Here is a 21,578-nt window from a genome sequence, read left to right on the forward strand (position 1 = left end):
CCACCTGGAAAGTCCTCAGGTTTGAATGTTTCCCCACAAAGCAACTTCTGCACCAAAGAAGTAACTTGCCTCTCTTCATTCTGGTCCACCAACAGCAGCCGTTCCTCATCAGGAATCACGGTGAAGTGGACAGAGAGCTGCAGCCAGGCAAAAAGCAATGGAAGACACGTTAACCACAAAAGCCGTAACCGTTTAACTTCACAGTATTTTTGCATCCGCTGTATTAAAAACAAAGGGAAAACAAACTTACATCTGGGTCTTCCTCGACAGCAACTATTTCGTTGACTGTGAGAATAGTGGACGGCGAAGAGCAAGCTCTGGGGGAATCAATGAAAGTGGCGGTGTTCCCTGCGTCGGGAATTTTCCCCAATAGCAGAGGCACAGCATCAAATACGAACAACTGCAGAGCAAGTGGAAACCCATAGCAAACTGTTGTCTTTTGCGATAGTCGATCACGCATCACTTGCAGTGGGTTCTCACCTGGTGCGACAACAAGGGGAGGCAGGAAACGCGGCACGGTCGTCAAGAACGACTCTCGGCCCCACGGATACGCTAAAAAGCTCTCAACGCCTGACAGCATCTCAACGTACCTGGGCGTTAGTTTAAGATCTTTGTTACTGGCGCAGAGAACACCATCAACCAACGCGGTCAGAGCCAAAGGGAGCCGTTTCTCCACAGCTAGATATTCATTTCCCAACATGCGCAGTACACTCAGGACTGTTAACTTACCGACAGCCGTATCAAAGAGTTTGTTCCACATCGTCGGAGGAACAGATTCAGATGCTTCCGAATCCTGAACATCGAAAGCTCCGCAGTTCAAACCTGTAACGTCTCGGAATTCATCCAGCGAGAAATGTAGTGGATCGGGCCCGAAGGTGAACCAGAACTCGTGTCTGCGAGCCGTAACCACCTGTCGGCTGAGGAGGCAGCCGATGAGCTTCGTAGAGTTCTGGCAGCGTACAACGGGAAGCTGAAACAGCCCCCGAAACTGGGAAGCCATCAAAGTGTCCATCGCATCCGTCCCCTTTAGAGCAGCCGCAACAGAACCGATGACGTGTGATTTTGAGTAGATGTTTACTCGCAACTTTTTCGAGTACGTAACAGTCTACGGGGCAACACAGATGAGGGCACCCTATCAGAGAATTGTCCCCCTGAGGAATCACCACCACCAGGGCCGTCCTCAGATCCAGAATCTACAAATGGAAGAAAAATGGATAACTCAAATAAATGGCTTTGATAACTCAAATAAATTGCTTCGAACACAAAACGGTGTCGACCAATCATTACTAAAGACTCTGTCCGATGACATGCAAAGACGGAATCCACATGAACGGAGGTGGACGAAACACATACCCGGATAGCGCTGCTGTTTCGCAGGAGGGCGCTCCGGGAGCTCCTGGCCAGAGGATCTGGCCCGACGACGAACAGTTGTCTGACTTAGCTTGGACTTCTTCATCACTGCAGGCGTCGTCTGGGGTCTAATTATCGCCGGGGAAGATTCTCCAACGGCTGCGACAGGCTAGGGAACACTGGTGGATCTAGGTCGAAAGACGAATAGTCCTCTCAGACTTTCACAGTAAATGAATTTACCAGAAGGCCGTTTACCGCCCAGTGCAGGTAAGACGACGAAGTTAATGACCCGGGTTTTTCGGGAACCGGGAAAGTCGCCGAAATTCTCACGTGCGAGAACTCTGCGGCATCTCCGATATTCCGCAGCTGGAGCAAGGATCGTTTCGTCTTTTGCTCTCAATTCGCATAGGGTCACAAATACACGCGACCCATTTGCCGAATTAAAACTCCGCGCGGCCCAAAGCCCGAATTATAAACTCGAAAGTGACCCACTCTGCCAATATTTCCTGCAAAGAGTCACTAATTAGTAGTTTTATTATGTATGGGAAAAAACAAAAACAAACTAACAAACGTTTAGTCAAGATTTCTATAGAATTTATTATTTTGATTTATGGTAGAAGGTTGAATAATCATAAGTGGTTCAAAGGTCCTTCAATGATCACACCGAGGGTCATGTACGGTTCTGCTAGCCATGGAAAAACCGCATTTTTTGCAGGAGGCATTCAAAAGGATGACAATGGGAAGCCTATAGTTGTTCGAACCGTAGAAAAGTATAATGCTGATACAAAAAGTTAGACTATGATTAATGGAATGCATAAAGCAAGGAAGTTCAGCTCAGGATGTTTCTTGCGTGGAAAATTTTATGTCCTCGGTGGCCGAGATGAGAATGATAAACACCTCACTTGTGGAGAAAGTTATGATGAGACCACAAATTCTTGGGAGTTGATACCTGACATGTTAAAGGACATGACATTCATTATTCCTTCCCAATCTCCGCCTCTTATAGCTGTGGTTGATGACAATCTATACATGTTGGAGACATCTTTGAACGAGCTTCGCGTATATGATATAAACACAAATATTTGGAAGAAACTTGGTGTTGTCCCTGTGAGCGCAAACACTACCTTTGGTTGGGGGACTGCGTTTAAATCTATGGGAGATAGACTTCTGGTTGTTGGAACTTCTCACTCTTGGCATAGGAAAGCAATAGTCTACTCATGCCGTCCTTCTCCAGACGTGGAAGAGCAGCACTGGGAAGAATTAAAATATTGGTGCACTGGTGCTGAGCTCCCACCGTTTATTCATAACTGTTGTGTTATGTTTGCTTAAAGTTGTTTCCGAGGCAAACTTGTTTTGTATTTGTGCTTACAATAATTGGGTGGCCATTTGGAACCCCGAAACAATTAAAATTGTGGTTTTCTGTTGTTTTTGTTTTCTGAGTTTTTGTTTTTGCATTTGGGATTAAAATGTTGTTGTTTTCGTTTATAAGTGCTTATGTTTGTGAAAGATTAATGATGTTTATGTAATGCTTATTGAATTTTATAGTTTTGTTTCCCCCTCCCCTCTTTAGCCATTAATGTTACCTAATCATGTTCAGCTAAAATCTTTATCATGTTTCAGTTTGTTTTTCCAAAAAATTAGGTTTACAGAAGTTATATACCACATTAAAATCATATATAATTTTTACTTGCTTGGTTTGGACAACTAGAATTTTTAGGTTATTAGGTTTTTAACCATAAACAATGGTTGTATTTTTAAAAATAAAATTGCCTATTTTATTTTACATGGTTAGATAATCGATTTACTAAAAACATAGAATGTACTAATTTAACTTTGGTAATTTTGATAAAACATTTTTATTATATTTTATGTGAACCCAAATTGTATTATTTACCCAGAGGAGTTGAAAATGCAGGAGTTATAAATAATTAGAAATAAGAAAGCAACAGTTATAAAAATGTGCTTGTTTATCATCTATAAAAATAATAAGAAAGACCTTGTTATTTTTATATTATTATTAATCAGTTTGATACTAGCGGCTTGATCCCCGTAACTAGCTACTAGATAATCCCAATTCGAAAATCCATGATCAATGATTTGACTTCACTATATGTTGTTTCTTTGAAGCCGACTTAAAGAACTATCTGAAGCTATAGGGGCATCAGATTTCTCATCGTAAAAGTGAACATTGTGAGCTACTTAAAAGGGTACCAGAGAAACAGTAAATATCTATTGCAATATGACAAACATAATTTTTTTTATAATCTAACAGCAACTAAATACAGTTTGGTTAGAATCAGGTTAATCATAGGGTGTTTAATTAATACTTAACTTTCTTTTTATACATTTTATGTGTTATATATACAAATAGACTTTGATCAAAGAAAAAATAGACAAATCGACTTTCATTATAACTGGAAAGTAATCTTTTAATTTGAAATGTAACCTTTTTATTTTACAAGTATTAAAATTGCAATGGATTAAAATAAGTATGTTCATCGAAAGGCAAAAAAAAATCAAAAATTTTTCTGTCAAACTAATAAATATTCTCAAACAATTAACAAAAACTTAGTCAAACCTGCAAAGAGTCACTAATTAGTAGTTTTATGATGTATGGGAAAAAACAAAAACAAACTAACAAACGTTTAGTCAAGATTTCTATAGAATTTATTATTTTGATTTATGGTAGAAGGTTGAATAACCATATTGCATTACTATGGTAATAAAATTAAACAAAAGATAATAATTATGGTAGAGAATTCAAAACAGATATACTATATATATCTGAGTAACTGAGTCAAGATTTCATATGTATCTTTTCAATTAACTATATATAATTGGGACTCAAGTGTGAGTTCAATAAAGCATTTTATATAAGCTTTTAAGGTACACATGCCAATTTTATAATAATCCTAATCTCTAATTATATTAATACATACTCAGATTTTTATACTGTATCACCATCATAAAATATATCTATCTTTGTCATAATATGCTTTATTTTCAAATTATATCGATCAACTTACGTTAAATAATACATATTCTCATTTTCTTATTTTCTAAGTTCTTCAAATAGTAAAAATTGTAATCATAAAAAGCCAGTAATTATATGTTTTTAGAAGAGTGATTTTCCATTTCCATCGTGTTAAAAAATTTCAGATTACATTTATTGTTTTGTTTGCTTATACTGGCTCTCGCTATTGTTTAAAGTAATGATATAATTTTTTTACTCTCTTGAAGTATCAATTTCTGAATATATCAGAAGTTTACATAAGCATTAACTAATTATTTTTTTAAAGAAGATTGAGTTCAATTTAGTTAATGAAATTTTGAGTCTCTTTGATTTTCCAGTTTACATAAAAAAAACTATTCTGGAATTCAGATTCTTGCAACTGAGTGATGTTACTCTATGTATTATTTTGGAATTTACAGGAAATGATGTCAAAAGAGATGGTTAAAATAAATCCAGATATGCTAATGCTAAGTGATGATCAGACTCCTAAGATTGGAGCTAGCTTGAGCCAATCTAAACGAAGGAAGATTTCAATTGTTGGCATTAAACCCAACATACCTGACCTGAATGTGAAACCTTGTTATGATTCTGATGAGGAAGAAAAAGGAGAAATTACAAAAACATTTCAGAATCTTGCAGGTTTAAAATCTCATGATGAATGTTATGTTCATCATAAGCTTTTGTACGAGCTTGAGGTCGAGATCTTTGCTCGTCTTCCATGCTTTGAATACTGGAAACTGCAGTTTCTTAACAAGAAATTTTTGCAGTTGTTAAAAAGTGGTGAAATTTTCAGGGTGAGACAAGAAAAAGGCCTTGTGAAACCCTACGTGATTTTGCATTCAGGGGCTGATTCAAATTGGGAAATGTTTGATAAGGATTTTAAAACCTTTCAGAAACTTCCTAAAGTTCCTTCTTCTGACTATTGCTTTTTCCACAGCGATAAGGAAACAATTAGTGTGGGTACTCAGTTAATTGTCATTGGAAGAGAAATAGAGGGAATTGTGGTGTTTCGCTACGAGCTAGAGAATCATAAGTGGTTCAAAGGTCCTTCAATGATCACACCGAGGGTCATGTACGGTTCTGCTAGCCATGGAAAAACCGCATTTTTTGCAGGAGGCATTCAAAAGGATGACAATGAGAACCCTATAGTTGTTCGAACCGTAGAAAAGTATAATGCTGATACAAAAAGTTGGACTATGATTAATGGAATGCATAAAGCAAGGAAGTTCAGCTCAGGATGTTTCTTGCGTGGAAAGTTTTATGTCCTCGGTGGCCGAGATGAGAATGATAAACACCTCACTTGTGGAGAAAGTTATGATGAGACCACAAATTCTTGGGAGTTGATACCTGACATGTTAAAGGACATGACATTCATTATTCCTTCCCAATCTCCGCCTCTTATAGCTGTGGTTGATGACAATCTATACATGTTGGAGACATCTTTGAACGAGCTTCGCGTATATGATATAAACACAAATATTTGGAAGAAACTTGGTGTTGTCCCTGTGAGCGCAAACACTACCTTTGGTTGGGGGACTGCGTTTAAATCTATGGGAGATAGACTTCTGGTTGTTGGAACTTCTCACTCTTGGCATAGGAAAGCAATAGTCTACTCATGCCGTCCTTCTCCAGACGTGGAAGAGCAGCACTGGGAAGAATTAAAATATTGGTGCACTGGTGCTGAGCTCCCACCGTTTATTCATAACTGTTGTGTTATGTTTGCTTAAAGTTGTTTCCGAGGCAAACTTGTTTTGTATTTGTGCTTACAATAATTGGGTGGCCATTTGGAACCCCGAAACAATTAAAATTGTGGTTTTCTGTTGTTTTTGTTTTCTGAGTTTTTGTTTTTGCATTTGGGATTAAAATGTTGTTGTTTTCGTTTATAAGTGCTTATGTTTGTGCAAAAAAAAAAAGATTAATGATGTTTATGTAATGCTTATTGAATTTTATAGTTTTGTTTCCCCCTCCCCTCTTTAGCCATTAATGTTACGTAATCATGTTCAGCTAAAAATTTTATCATGTTTCAGTTTGTTTTTCCAAAAAAATTAGGTTTACAGAAGTTATATACCACATTAAAATCATATATAATTTTTACTTGCTTGGTTTGGACAACTAGAATTTTCAGGTTATTAGGTTTTTAACCATAAACAATGGTTGTATTTTTTTAAATAAAATTGCCTATTTTATTTTACATGGTTAGATAATCGATTTACTAAAAACATAGAATGTACTAATTTAACTTTGGTAATTTTGATAAAACATTTTTATTATATTTTATGTGAACCCAAATTGTATTATTTACCCTGAGGAGTTGAAAATGCAGGAGTTATAAATAATTAGAAATAAGAAAGCAACAGTTATAAAAATGTGCTTGTTTATCATCTATAAATAATAATAAGAAAGACCTTGTTATTTTTATATTATTATTAATCAGTTTGATACTAGCGGCTTGATCCCCGTAAACTAGCTACTAGATAATCCCAATTCGAAAATCCATGATCAATGATTTGACTTCACTATATGCTGTTTCTTTGAAGCCGATTTAAAGAACTATCTGAAGCTATAGGGGCATCAGATTTCTCATCGTAAAAGTGAACATTGTGAGCTACTTAAAAGGGTACCAGAGAAACAGTAAATATCTATTGCATTATGACAAAAATACTTTTTTTATAATCTAACAGCAACTAAATACAGCTTGGTTAGAATCAGGTTAATCACAGGGTGTTTAATTAATACTTAACTTTCTTTTTATAAATTTTATGTGTTATATATACAAATAGACTTTGATCAAAGAAAAAATAGACAAATCGACTTTCATTATAACTGGAAAGTAATCTTTTAATTTGAAATGTAACCTTTTTATTTTACAAGTATTAAATTTGTTATTTATTAAGTTCTTAATGAATCCATACATACTTTTTAAAATTGCAATGGATTAAAATAAGTAAGTTCATCGAAAGGCAAAAAAAATCAAAATTTTTTCCTGTCATAGTAATAAACATTCTCAAACAATTAACAAAAACATAGTCAAACCTGCAAAGAGTCACTAATTAGTAGTTTTATGATGTATGGGAAAAAACAAAAACAAAGTAGCAAACGTTTAGTCAAGATTTCTATAGAATTTATTATTTTGATTTATGGTAGAAGGTTGAATAACCATATTGCATTACTATGGTAATAAAATTAAACAAAAGATAATAATTATGGTAGAGAATTCAAAACAGATATACTATATATATCTGAGTAACTGAGTCAAGATTTCATATGTATCTTTTCAATTAACTATATATAATTGGGACTCAAGTGTGAGTTCAATAAAGCATTTTATATAAGCTTTTAAGGTACACATGCCAATTTTATAATAATCCTAATCTCTAATTATATTAAGACATACTCAGATTTTTATACTGTATCACCATCATAAAATATATCTATCTTTGTCACAATATGCTTTATTTTCAAATTATATCGATCAACTTACGTTAAATAATACATATTCCCATTTTCATATTTTCTAAGTTCTTCAAATAGTAAAAATTGTAATCATAAAAAGCCAGTAATTATATGTTTTTAGAAGAGTGATTTTCCATTTCCATCGTGTTAAAAAATTTCAGATTACATTTATTGTTTTGTTTGCTTATACTGGCTCTCGCTATTGTTTAAAGTAATGATATAATTTTTTACTCTCTTGAAGTATCAATTTCTGAATATATCAGAAGTTTACATAAGCATTAACTAATTATTTTTTTAAGAAGATTGAGTTCAATTTAGTTAATGAAATTTTGAGTCTCTTTGATTTTCCAGTTTACATAATAAAAAAACTATTCTGGAATTCAGATTCTTGCAACTGGGTGATGTTACTTAATGTATTATTTTGGAATTTACAGGAAATGATGTCAAAAGAGATGGTTATAATAAATCCAGATATGCTAATGCTAAGTGATGATCAGACTCCTAAGATTGGAGCTAGCTTGAGCCAATCTAAACGAAGGAAGATTTCAATTGTTGGCATTAAACCCAACATACCTGACCTGAATGTGAAACCTTGTTATGATTCTGATGAGGAAGAAAAAGGAGAAATTACAAAAACATTTCAGAATCTTGCAGGTTTAAAATCTCATGATGGATGTTATGTTCATCATAAGCTTTTGTACGAGCTTGAGGTCGAGATCTTTGCTCGTCTTCCATGCTTTGAATACTGGAAACTGCAGTTTCTTAACAAGAAATTTTTGCAGTTGTTAAAAAGTGGTGAAATTTTCAGGGTGAGACAAGAAAAAGGCCTTGTGAAACCCTACGTGATTTTGCATTCAGGGGCTGATTCAAATTGGGAAATGTTTGATAAGGATTTTAAAAACTTTCAGAAACTTCCTAAAGTTCCTTCTTCTGACTATTGCTTTTTCCACAGCGATAAGGAAACAATTAGTGTGGGTACTCAGTTAATTGTCATTGGAAGAGAAATAGAGGGAATTGTGGTGTTTCGCTACGAGCTAGAGAATCATAAGTGGTTCAAAGGTCCTTCAATGATCACACCGAGGGTCATGTACGGTTCTGCTAGCCATGGAAAAACCGCATTTTTTGCAGGAGGCATTCAAAAGGATGACAATGAGAACCCTATAGTTGTTCGAACCGTAGAAAAGTATAATGCTGATACAAAAAGTTGGACTATGATTAATGGAATGCATAAAGCAAGGAAGTTCAGCTCAGGATGTTTCTTGCGTGGAAAGTTTTATGTCCTCGGTGGCCGAGATGAGAATGATAAACACCTCACTTGTGGAGAAAGTTATGATGAGACCACAAATTCTTGGGAGTTGATACCTGACATGTTAAAGGACATGACATTCATTATTCCTTCCCAATCTCCGCCTCTTATAGCTGTGGTTGATGACAATCTATACATGTTGGAGACATCTTTGAACGAGCTTCGCGTATATGATATAAACACAAATATTTGGAAGAAACTTGGTGTTGTCCCTGTGAGCGCAAACACTACCTTTGGTTGGGGGACTGCGTTTAAATCTATGGGAGATAGACTTCTGGTTGTTGGAACTTATCACTCTTGGCATAGGAAAGCAATAGTCTACTCATGCCGTCCTTCTCCAGACGTGGAAGAGCAGCACTGGGAAGAATTAAAATATTGGTGCACTGGTGCTGAGCTCCCACCGTTTATTCATAACTGTTGTGTTATGTTTGCTTAAAGTTGTTTCCGAGGCAAACTTGTTTTGTATTTGTGCTTACAATAATTGGGTGGCCATTTGGAACCCCGAAACAATTAAAATTGTGGTTTTCTGTTGTTTTTGTTTTCTGAGTTTTTGTTTTTGCATTTGGGATTAAAATGTTGTTGTTTTCGTTTATAAGTGCTTATGTTTGTGCAAAAAAAAAAAGATTAATGATGTTTATGTAATGCTTATTGAATTTTATAGTTTTGTTTCCCCCTCCCCTCTTTAGCCATTAATGTTACCTAATCATGTTCAGCTAAAATCTTTATCATGTTTCAGTTTGTTTTTCCAAAAAATTAGGTTTACAGAAGTTATATACCACATTAAAATCATATCTAATTTTTACTTGCTTGGTTTGGACAACTAGAATTTTCAGGTTATTAGGTTTTTAACCATAAACAATGGTTGTATTTTTTTAAATAAAATTGCCTGTTTTATTTTACATGGTTAGATAATCGATTTACTAAAAACATAGAATGTACTAATTTAACTTTGGTAATTTTGATAAAACATTTTTATTATATTTTATGTGAACCCAAATTGTATTATTTACCCAGAGGAGTTGAAAATACAGGAGTTATAAATAATTAGAAATAAGAAAGCAACTGTTATAAAAATGTGCTTGTTTATCATTTATAAATAATAATAAGAAAGACCTTGTTATTTTTATATTATTATTAATCAGTTTGATACTAGTTACTAGATAATCCCAATTCGAAAATCCATGATCAATGATTTGACTTCACTATATGTTGTTTCATTGAAGCCGATTTAAAGAACTATCTGAAGCTATAGGGGCATCAGATTTCTCATCGTAAAAGTGAACATTGTGAGCTACTTAAAAGGGTACCAGAGAAACAGTAAATATCTATTGCATTATGACAAAAATACTTTTTTTATAATCTAACAGCAACTAAATACAGTTTGGTTAGAATCAGGTTAATCATAGGGTGTTTAATTAATACTTAACTTTATTTTTATAAATTTTATGTGTTATATATACAAATAGACTTTGATCAAAGAAAAAATAGACAAATCGACTTTCATTATAACTGGAAAGTAATCTTTTAATTTGAAATGTAACCTTTTTATTTTACAAGTATTAAATTTGTTATTTATTAAGTTCTTAATGAATGCATACATACTTTTTAAAATTGCAATGGATTAAAATAAGTAAGTTCATCGAAAGGCAAAAAAAAATCAAAATTTTTTCCTGTCATAGTAATAAATATTCTGAAACAATTAACAAAAACATAGTCAAACCTGCAAAGAGTCACTAATTAGTAGTTTTTAATGTATGGGAAAAAACAAAAACAAAGTAGAAAACGTTTAGTCAAGATTTCTATAGAATTTATTATTTTGATTTATGGTAGAAGGTTGAATAACCATATTGCATTACTATGGTAATAAAATTAAACAAAAGATAATAATTATGGTAGAGAATTCAAAACAGATATCTTTATATATAAAGTTGGCTTTTTCCCTTCTTATGACATGTGGAAGGGGGGTTTGTTGACATGTGTCCTCATGTTTTTTTTTTGTATTTATACTATATATATCTGAGTAACTGAGTCAAGATTTCATATGTATCTTTTCAATTAACTATATATAATTGGGACTCAAGTGTGAGTTCAATAAAGCATTTTATATAAGCTTTTAAGGTACACATGCCAATTTTATAATAATCCTAATCTCTAATTATATTAAGACATACTCAGATTTTTATACTGTATCACCATCATAAAATATATCTATCTTTGTCACAATATGCTTTATTTTCAAATTATATCGATCAACTTACGTTAAATAATACATATTCCCATTTTCATATTTTCTAAGTTCTTCAAATAGTAAAAATTGTAATCATAAAAAGCCAGTAATTATATGTTTTTAGAAGAGTGATTTTCCATTTCCATCGTGTTAAAAAATTTCAGATTACATTTATTGTTTTGTTTGCTTATACTGGCTCTCGCTATTGTTTAAAGTAATGATATAATTTTTGTACTCTCTTGAAGTATCAATTTCTGAATATATCAGAAGTTTACATAAGCATTAACTAATTATTTTTTTTAAGAAGATTGAGTTCAATTTAGTTAATGAAATTTTGAGTCTCTTTGATTTTCCAGTTTACATAATAAAAAAAACTATTCTGGAATTCAGATTCTTGCAACTGGGTGATGTTACTTAATGTATTATTTTGGAATTTACAGGAAATGATGTCAAAAGAGATGGTTAAAATAAATCCAGATATGCTAATGCTAAGTGATGATCAGACTCCTAAGATTGGAGCTAGCTTGAGCCAATCTAAACGAAGGAAGATTTCAATTGTTGGCATTAAACCCAACATACCTGACCTGAATGTGAAACCTTGTTATGATTCTGATGAGGAAGAAAAAGGAGAAATTACAAAAACATTTCAGAATCTTGCAGGTTTAAAATCTCATGATGGATGTTATGTTCATCATAAGCTTTTGTACGAGCTTGAGGTCGAGATCTTTGCTCGTCTTCCATGCTTTGAATACTGGAAACTGCAGTTTCTTAACAAGAAATTTTTGCAGTTGTTAAAAAGTGGTGAAATTTTCAGGGTGAGACAAGAAAAAGGCCTTGTGAAACCCTACGTGATTTTGCATTCAGGGGCTGATTCAAATTGGGAAATGTTTGATAAGGATTTTAAAAACTTTCAGAAACTTCCTAAAGTTCCTTCTTCTGACTATTGCTTTTTCCACAGCGATAAGGAAACAATTAGTGTGGGTACTCAGTTAATTGTCATTGGAAGAGAAATAGAGGGAATTGTGGTGTTTCGCTACGAGCTAGAGAATCATAAGTGGTTCAAAGGTCCTTCAATGATCACACCGAGGGTCATGTACGGTTCTGCTAGCCATGGAAAAACCGCATTTTTTGCAGGAGGCATTCAAAAGGATGACAATGAGAACCCTATAGTTGTTCGAACCGTAGAAAAGTATAATGCTGATACAAAAAGTTGGACTATGATTAATGGAATGCATAAAGCAAGGAAGTTCAGCTCAGGATGTTTCTTGCGTGGAAAGTTTTATGTCCTCGGTGGCCGAGATGAGAATGATAAACACCTCACTTGTGGAGAAAGTTATGATGAGACCACAAATTCTTGGGAGTTGATACCTGACATGTTAAAGGACATGACATTCATTATTCCTTCCCAATCTCCGCCTCTTATAGCTGTGGTTGATGACAATCTATACATGTTGGAGACATCTTTGAACGAGCTTCGCGTATATGATATAAACACAAATATTTGGAAGAAACTTGGTGTTGTCCCTGTGAGCGCAAACACTACCTTTGGTTGGGGGACTGCGTTTAAATCTATGGGAGATAGACTTCTGGTTGTTGGAACTTATCACTCTTGGCATAGGAAAGCAATAGTCTACTCATGCCGTCCTTCTCCAGACGTGGAAGAGCAGCACTGGGAAGAATTAAAATATTGGTGCACTGGTGCTGAGCTCCCACCGTTTATTCATAACTGTTGTGTTATGTTTGCTTAAAGTTGTTTCCGAGGCAAACTTGTTTTGTATTTGTGCTTACAATAATTGGGTGGCCATTTGGAACCCCGAAACAATTAAAATTGTGGTTTTCTGTTGTTTTTGTTTTCTGAGTTTTTGTTTTTGCATTTGGGATTAAAATGTTGTTGTTTTCGTTTATAAGTGCTTATGTTTGTGCAAAAAAAAAAAGATTAATGATGTTTATGTAATGCTTATTGAATTTTATAGTTTTGTTTCCCCCTCCCCTCTTTAGCCATTAATGTTACCTAATCATGTTCAGCTAAAATCTTTATCATGTTTCAGTTTGTTTTTCCAAAAAATTAGGTTTACAGAAGTTATATACCACATTAAAATCATATCTAATTTTTACTTGCTTGGTTTGGACAACTAGAATTTTCAGGTTATTAGGTTTTTAACCATAAACAATGGTTGTATTTTTTTAAATAAAATTGCCTGTTTTATTTTACATGGTTAGATAATCGATTTACTAAAAACATAGAATGTACTAATTTAACTTTGGTAATTTTGATAAAACATTTTTATTATATTTTATGTGAACCCAAATTGTATTATTTACCCAGAGGAGTTGAAAATACAGGAGTTATAAATAATTAGAAATAAGAAAGCAACTGTTATAAAAATGTGCTTGTTTATCATTTATAAATAATAATAAGAAAGACCTTGTTATTTTTATATTATTATTAATCAGTTTGATACTAGTTACTAGATAATCCCAATTCGAAAATCCATGATCAATGATTTGACTTCACTATATGTTGTTTCATTGAAGCCGATTTAAAGAACTATCTGAAGCTATAGGGGCATCAGATTTCTCATCGTAAAAGTGAACATTGTGAGCTACTTAAAAGGGTACCAGAGAAACAGTAAATATCTATTGCATTATGACAAAAATACTTTTTTTATAATCTAACAGCAACTAAATACAGTTTGGTTAGAATCAGGTTAATCATAGGGTGTTTAATTAATACTTAACTTTATTTTTATAAATTTTATGTGTTATATATACAAATAGACTTTGATCAAAGAAAAAATAGACAAATCGACTTTCATTATAACTGGAAAGTAATCTTTTAATTTGAAATGTAACCTTTTTATTTTACAAGTATTAAATTTGTTATTTATTAAGTTCTTAATGAATGCATACATACTTTTTAAAATTGCAATGGATTAAAATAAGTAAGTTCATCGAAAGGCAAAAAAAAATCAAAATTTTTTCCTGTCATAGTAATAAATATTCTGAAACAATTAACAAAAACATAGTCAAACCTGCAAAGAGTCACTAATTAGTAGTTTTTAATGTATGGGAAAAAACAAAAACAAAGTAGAAAACGTTTAGTCAAGATTTCTATAGAATTTATTATTTTGATTTATGGTAGAAGGTTGAATAACCATATTGCATTACTATGGTAATAAAATTAAACAAAAGATAATAATTATGGTAGAGAATTCAAAACAGATATCTTTATATATAAAGTTGGCTTTTTCCCTTCTTATGACATGTGGAAGGGGGGTTTGTTGACATGTGTCCTCATGTTTTTTTTTTGTATTTATACTATATATATCTGAGTAACTGAGTCAAGATTTCATATGTATCTTTTCAATTAACTATATATAATTGGGACTCAAGTGTGAGTTCAATAAAGCATTTTATATAAGCTTTTAAGGTACACATGCCAATTTTATAATAATCCTAATCTCTAATTATATTAAGACATACTCAGATTTTTATACTGTATCACCATCATAAAATATATCTATCTTTGTCACAATATGCTTTATTTTCAAATTATATCGATCAACTTACGTTAAATAATACATATTCCCATTTTCATATTTTCTAAGTTCTTCAAATAGTAAAAATTGTAATCATAAAAAGCCAGTAATTATATGTTTTTAGAAGAGTGATTTTCCATTTCCATCGTGTTAAAAAATTTCAGATTACATTTATTGTTTTGTTTGCTTATACTGGCTCTCGCTATTGTTTAAAGTAATGATATAATTTTTGTACTCTCTTGAAGTATCAATTTCTGAATATATCAGAAGTTTACATAAGCATTAACTAATTATTTTTTTTAAGAAGATTGAGTTCAATTTAGTTAATGAAATTTTGAGTCTCTTTGATTTTCCAGTTTACATAATAAAAAAAACTATTCTGGAATTCAGATTCTTGCAACTGGGTGATGTTACTTAATGTATTATTTTGGAATTTACAGGAAATGATGTCAAAAGAGATGGTTAAAATAAATCCAGATATGCTAATGCTAAGTGATGATCAGACTCCTAAGATTGGAGCTAGCTTGAGCCAATCTAAACGAAGGAAGATTTCAATTGTTGGCATTAAACCCAACATACCTGACCTGAATGTGAAACCTTGTTATGATTCTGATGAGGAAGAAAAAGGAGAAATTACAAAAACATTTCAGAATCTTGCAGGTTTAAAATCTCATGATGGATGTTATGTTCATCATAAGCTTTTGTACGAGCTTGAGGTCGAGATCTTTGCTCGTCTTCCATGCTTTGAATACTGGAAACTGCAGTTTCTTAACAAGAAATTTTTGCAGTTGTTAAAAAGTGGTGAAATTTTCAGGGTGAGACAAGAAAAAGGCCTTGTGAAACCCTACGTGATTTTGCATTCAGGGGCTGATTCAAATTGGGAAATGTTTGATAAGGATTTTAAAAACTTTCAGAAACTTCCTAAAGTTCCTTCTTCTGACTATTGCTTTTTCCACAGCGATAAGGAAACAATTAGTGTGGGTACTCAGTTAATTGTCATTGGAAGAGAAATAGAGGGAATTGTGGTGTTTCGCTACGAGCTAGAGAATCATAAGTGGTTCAAAGGTCCTTCAATGATCACACCGAGGGTCATGTACGGTTCTGCTAGCCATGGAAAAACCGCATTTTTTGCAGGAGGCATTCAAAAGGATGACAATGAGAACCCTATAGTTGTTCGAACCGTAGAAAAGTATAATGCTGATACAAAAAGTTGGACTATGATTAATGGAATGCATAAAGCAAGGAAGTTCAGCTCAGGATGTTTCTTGCGTGGAAAGTTTTATGTCCTCGGTGGCCGAGATGAGAATGATAAACACCTCACTTGTGGAGAAAGTTATGATGAGACCACAAATTCTTGGGAGTTGATACCTGACATGTTAAAGGACATGACATTCATTATTCCTTCCCAATCTCCGCCTCTTATAGCTGTGGTTGATGACAATCTATACATGTTGGAGACATCTTTGAACGAGCTTCGCGTATATGATATAAACACAAATATTTGGAAGAAACTTGGTGTTGTCCCTGTGAGCGCAAACACTACCTTTGGTTGGGGGACTGCGTTTAAATCTATGGGAGATAGACTTCTGGTTGTTGGAACTTATCACTCTTGGCATAGGAAAGCAATAGTCTACTCATGCCGTCCTTCTCCAGACGTGGAAGAGCAGCACTGGGAAGAATTAAAATATTGGTGCACTGGTGCTGAGCTCCCACCGTTTATTCATAACTGTTGTGTTATGTTTGCTTAAAGTTGTTTCCGAGGCAAACTTGTTTTGTATTTGTGCTTACAATAATTGGGTGGCCATTTGGAACCCCGAAACAATTAAAATTGTGGTTTTCTGTTGTTTTTGTTTTCTGAGTTTTTGTTTTTGCATTTGGGATTAAAATGTTGTTGTTTTCGTTTATAAGTGCTTATGTTTGTGCAAAAAAAAAAAGATTAATGATGTTTATGTAATGCTTATTGAATTTTATAGTTTTGTTTCCCCCTCCCCTCTTTAGCCATTAATGTTACCTAATCATGTTCAGCTAAAATCTTTATCATGTTTCAGTTTGTTTTTCCAAAAAATTAGGTTTACAGAAGTTATATACCACATTAAAATCATATCTAATTTTTACTTGCTTGGTTTGGACAACTAGAATTTTCAGGTTATTAGGTTTTTAACCATAAACAATGGTTGTATTTTTTTAAATAAAATTGCCTGTTTTATTTTACATGGTTAGATAATCGATTTACTAAAAACATAGAATGTACTAATTTAACTTTGGTAATTTTGATAAAACATTTTTATTATATTTTATGTGAACCCAAATTGTATTATTTACCCAGAGGAGTTGAAAATACAGGAGTTATAAATAATTAGAAATAAGAAAGCAACTGTTATAAAAATGTGCTTGTTTATCATTTATAAATAATAATAAGAAAGACCTTGTTATTTTTATATTATTATTAATCAGTTTGATACTAGTTACTAGATAATCCCAATTCGAAAATCCATGATCAATGATTTGACTTCACTATATGTTGTTTCATTGAAGCCGATTTAAAGAACTATCTGAAGCTATAGGGGCATCAGATTTCTCATCGTAAAAGTGAACATTGTGAGCTACTTAAAAGGGTACCAGAGAAACAGTAAATATCTATTGCATTATGACAAAAATACTTTTTTTATAATCTAACAGCAACTAAATACAGTTTGGTTAGAATCAGGTTAATCATAGGGTGTTTAATTAATACTTAACTTTATTTTTATAAATTTTATGTGTTATATATACAAATAGACTTTGATCAAAGAAAAAATAGACAAATCGACTTTCATTATAACTGGAAAGTAATCTTTTAATTTGAAATGTAACCTTTTTATTTTACAAGTATTAAATTTGTTATTTATTAAGTTCTTAATGAATGCATACATACTTTTTAAAATTGCAATGGATTAAAATAAGTAAGTTCATCGAAAGGCAAAAAAAAATCAAAATTTTTTCCTGTCATAGTAATAAATATTCTGAAACAATTAACAAAAACATAGTCAAACCTGCAAAGAGTCACTAATTAGTAGTTTTTAATGTATGGGAAAAAACAAAAACAAAGTAGAAAACGTTTAGTCAAGATTTCTATAGAATTTATTATTTTGATTTATGGTAGAAGGTTGAATAACCATATTGCATTACTATGGTAATAAAATTAAACAAAAGATAATAATTATGGTAGAGAATTCAAAACAGATATCTTTATATATAAAGTTGGCTTTTTCCCTTCTTATGACATGTGGAAGGGGGTTTGTTGACATGTGTCCTCATGTTTTTTTTTTGTATTTATACTATATATATCTGAGTAACTGAGTCAAGATTTCATATGTATCTTTTCAATTAACTATATATAATTGGGACTCAAGTGTGAGTTCAATAAAGCATTTTATATAAGCTTTTAAGGTACACATGCCAATTTTATAATAATCCTAATCTCTAATTATATTAAGACATACTCAGATTTTTATACTGTATCACCATCATAAAATATATCTATCTTTGTCACAATATGCTTTATTTTCAAATTATATCGATCAACTTACGTTAAATAATACATATTCCCATTTTCATATTTTCTAAGTTCTTCAAATAGTAAAAATTGTAATCATAAAAAGCCAGTAATTATATGTTTTTAGAAGAGTGATTTTCCATTTCCATCGTGTTAAAAAATTTCAGATTACATTTATTGTTTTGTTTGCTTATACTGGCTCTCGCTATTGTTTAAAGTAATGATATAATTTTTGTACTCTCTTGAAGTATCAATTTCTGAATATATCAGAAGTTTACATAAGCATTAACTAATTATTTTTTTAAGAAGATTGAGTTCAATTTAGTTAATGAAATTTTGAGTCTCTTTGATTTTCCAGTTTACATAATAAAAAAAACTATTCTGGAATTCAGATTCTTGCAACTGGGTGATGTTACTTAATGTATTATTTTGGAATTTACAGGAAATGATGTCAAAAGAGATGGTTAAAATAAATCCAGATATGCTAATGCTAAGTGATGATCAGACTCCTAAGATTGGAGCTAGCTTGAGCCAATCTAAACGAAGGAAGATTTCAATTGTTGGCATTAAACCCAACATACCTGACCTGAATGTGAAACCTTGTTATGATTCTGATGAGGAAGAAAAAGGAGAAATTACAAAAACATTTCAGAATCTTGCAGGTTTAAAATCTCATGATGGATGTTATGTTCATCATAAGCTTTTGTACGAGCTTGAGGTCGAGATCTTTGCTCGTCTTCCATGCTTTGAATACTGGAAACTGCAGTTTCTTAACAAGAAATTTTTGCAGTTGTTAAAAAGTGGTGAAATTTTCAGGGTGAGACAAGAAAAAGGCCTTGTGAAACCCTACGTGATTTTGCATTCAGGGGCTGATTCAAATTGGGAAATGTTTGATAAGGATTTTAAAAACTTTCAGAAACTTCCTAAAGTTCCTTCTTCTGACTATTGCTTTTTCCACAGCGATAAGGAAACAATTAGTGTGGGTACTCAGTTAATTGTCATTGGAAGAGAAATAGAGGGAATTGTGGTGTTTCGCTACGAGCTAGAGAATCATAAGTGGTTCAAAGGTCCTTCAATGATCACACCGAGGGTCATGTACGGTTCTGCTAGCCATGGAAAAACCGCATTTTTTGCAGGAGGCATTCAAAAGGATGACAATGAGAACCCTATAGTTGTTCGAACCGTAGAAAAGTATAATGCTGATACAAAAAGTTGGACTATGATTAATGGAATGCATAAAGCAAGGAAGTTCAGCTCAGGATGTTTCTTGCGTGGAAAGTTTTATGTCCTCGGTGGCCGAGATGAGAATGATAAACACCTCACTTGTGGAGAAAGTTATGATGAGACCACAAATTCTTGGGAGTTGATACCTGACATGTTAAAGGACATGACATTCATTATTCCTTCCCAATCTCCGCCTCTTATAGCTGTGGTTGATGACAATCTATACATGTTGGAGACATCTTTGAACGAGCTTCGCGTATATGATATAAACACAAATATTTGGAAGAAACTTGGTGTTGTCCCTGTGAGCGCAAACACTACCTTTGGTTGGGGGACTGCGTTTAAATCTATGGGAGATAGACTTCTGGTTGTTGGAACTTATCACTCTTGGCATAGGAAAGCAATAGTCTACTCATGCCGTCCTTCTCCAGACGTGGAAGAGCAGCACTGGGAAGAATTAAAATATTGGTGCACTGGTGCTGAGCTCCCACCGTTTATTCATAACTGTTGTGTTATGTTTGCTTAAAGTTGTTTCCGAGGCAAACTTGTTTTGTATTTGTGCTTACAATAATTGGGTGGCCATTTGGAACCCCGAAACAATTAAAATTGTGGTTTTCTGTTGTTTTTGTTTTCTGAGTTTTTGTTTTTGCATTTGGGATTAAAATGTTGTTGTTTTCGTTTATAAGTGCTTATGTTTGTGCAAAAAAAAAAAGATTAATGATGTTTATGTAATGCTTATTGAATTTTATAGTTTTGTTTCCCCCTCCCCTCTTTAGCCATTAATGTTACCTAATCATGTTCAGCTAAAATCTTTATCATGTTTCAGTTTGTTTTTCCAAAAAATTAGGTTTACAGAAGTTATATACCACATTAAAATCATATCTAATTTTTACTTGCTTGGTTTGGACAACTAGAATTTTCAGGTTATTAGGTTTTTAACCATAAACAATGGTTGTATTTTTTTAAATAAAATTGCCTGTTTTATTTTACATGGTTAGATAATCGATTTACTAAAAACATAGAATGTACTAATTTAACTTTGGTAATTTTGATAAAACATTTTTATTATATTTTATGTGAACCCAAATTGTATTATTTACCCAGAGGAGTTGAAAATACAGGAGTTATAAATAATTAGAAATAAGAAAGCAACTGTTATAAAAATGTGCTTGTTTATCATTTATAAATAATAATAAGAAAGACCTTGTTATTTTTATATTATTATTAATCAGTTTGATACTAGTTACTAGATAATCCCAATTCGAAAATCCATGATCAATGATTTGACTTCACTATATGTTGTTTCATTGAAGCCGATTTAAAGAACTATCTGAAGCTATAGGGGCATCAGATTTCTCATCGTAAAAGTGAACATTGTGAGCTACTTAAAAGGGTACCAGAGAAACAGTAAATATCTATTGCATTATGACAAAAATACTTTTTTTATAATCTAACAGCAACTAAATACAGTTTGGTTAGAATCAGGTTAATCATAGGGTGTTTAATTAATACTTAACTTTATTTTTATAAATTTTATGTGTTATATATACAAATAGACTTTGATCAAAGAAAAAATAGACAAATCGACTTTCATTATAACTGGAAAGTAATCTTTTAATTTGAAATGTAACCTTTTTATTTTACAAGTATTAAATTTGTTATTTATTAAGTTCTTAATGAATGCATACATACTTTTTAAAATTGCAATGGATTAAAATAAGTAAGTTCATCGAAAGGCAAAAAAAAATCAAAATTTTTTCCTGTCATAGTAATAAATATTCTGAAACAATTAACAAAAACATAGTCAAACCTGCAAAGAGTCACTAATTAGTAGTTTTTAATGTATGGGAAAAAACAAAAACAAAGTAGAAAACGTTTAGTCAAGATTTCTATAGAATTTATTATTTTGATTTATGGTAGAAGGTTGAATA

At 32.4% G+C, this 21,578-nt stretch overlaps 6 protein-coding genes across 6 annotated transcripts; all 6 read left to right on the forward strand.

Annotated features, from left to right (window-relative positions):
- The first annotated feature begins 2,148 nt into the window (after window positions 1-2,148).
- LOC125586116 (F-box/kelch-repeat protein At3g27150-like) lies at window positions 2,149-2,679 on the forward strand. The gene has a single exon (XM_048755928.1). It carries the CDS (start codon window positions 2,149-2,151, stop codon window positions 2,677-2,679), a length of 531 nt encoding a protein of 176 aa, XP_048611885.1.
- A 362-nt stretch (window positions 2,680-3,041) lies between these two features.
- Window positions 3,042-6,810, forward strand: LOC125586273 (F-box/kelch-repeat protein At3g27150-like). The gene has a single exon (XM_048756192.1). It carries the CDS (start codon window positions 4,750-4,752, stop codon window positions 6,088-6,090), a length of 1,341 nt encoding a protein of 446 aa, XP_048612149.1. The 5' UTR covers window positions 3,042-4,749; the 3' UTR covers window positions 6,091-6,810.
- A 1,317-nt stretch (window positions 6,811-8,127) lies between these two features.
- Window positions 8,128-10,849, forward strand: LOC106428915 (F-box/kelch-repeat protein At3g27150-like). Its single transcript, XM_048756198.1, has one exon. The coding sequence runs from the start codon at window positions 8,218-8,220 to the stop codon at window positions 9,556-9,558; it is 1,341 nt and encodes a 446-aa protein (XP_048612155.1). The 5' UTR covers window positions 8,128-8,217; the 3' UTR covers window positions 9,559-10,849.
- A 250-nt stretch (window positions 10,850-11,099) lies between these two features.
- On the forward strand, window positions 11,100-14,388 carry LOC125586274 (F-box/kelch-repeat protein At3g27150-like). Its single transcript, XM_048756193.1, has one exon. It carries the CDS (start codon window positions 11,757-11,759, stop codon window positions 13,095-13,097), a length of 1,341 nt encoding a protein of 446 aa, XP_048612150.1. The 5' UTR covers window positions 11,100-11,756; the 3' UTR covers window positions 13,098-14,388.
- A 250-nt stretch (window positions 14,389-14,638) lies between these two features.
- On the forward strand, window positions 14,639-17,927 carry LOC106395900 (F-box/kelch-repeat protein At3g27150-like). The gene has a single exon (XM_048756194.1). It carries the CDS (start codon window positions 15,296-15,298, stop codon window positions 16,634-16,636), a length of 1,341 nt encoding a protein of 446 aa, XP_048612151.1. The 5' UTR covers window positions 14,639-15,295; the 3' UTR covers window positions 16,637-17,927.
- Window positions 17,928-18,722: 795 nt separating this feature from the next.
- LOC125586276 (F-box/kelch-repeat protein At3g27150-like) lies at window positions 18,723-21,464 on the forward strand. The gene has a single exon (XM_048756197.1). It carries the CDS (start codon window positions 18,833-18,835, stop codon window positions 20,171-20,173), a length of 1,341 nt encoding a protein of 446 aa, XP_048612154.1. The 5' UTR covers window positions 18,723-18,832; the 3' UTR covers window positions 20,174-21,464.
- Window positions 21,465-21,578: the final 114 nt, after the last annotated feature.

This window comes from Brassica napus, chromosome C4 (genome assembly GCF_020379485.1).
Source record: "Brassica napus cultivar Da-Ae chromosome C4, Da-Ae, whole genome shotgun sequence".
Classification (NCBI taxonomy): Eukaryota; Viridiplantae; Streptophyta; class Magnoliopsida; order Brassicales; family Brassicaceae; genus Brassica; species Brassica napus.

Bases quoted from the DNA above. Each gene is read 5' to 3' on its own strand.
- LOC125586116 (XM_048755928.1), top strand. From the start codon at position 2,149: ATGATTAATGGAATGCATAAAGCAAGGAAGTTCAGCTCAGGATGTTTC.
- LOC125586273 (XM_048756192.1), top strand. From the start codon at position 4,750: ATGTTACTCTATGTATTATTTTGGAATTTACAGGAAATGATGTCAAAA.
- LOC106428915 (XM_048756198.1), top strand. From the start codon at position 8,218: ATGTTACTTAATGTATTATTTTGGAATTTACAGGAAATGATGTCAAAA.
- LOC125586274 (XM_048756193.1), top strand. From the start codon at position 11,757: ATGTTACTTAATGTATTATTTTGGAATTTACAGGAAATGATGTCAAAA.
- LOC106395900 (XM_048756194.1), top strand. From the start codon at position 15,296: ATGTTACTTAATGTATTATTTTGGAATTTACAGGAAATGATGTCAAAA.
- LOC125586276 (XM_048756197.1), top strand. From the start codon at position 18,833: ATGTTACTTAATGTATTATTTTGGAATTTACAGGAAATGATGTCAAAA.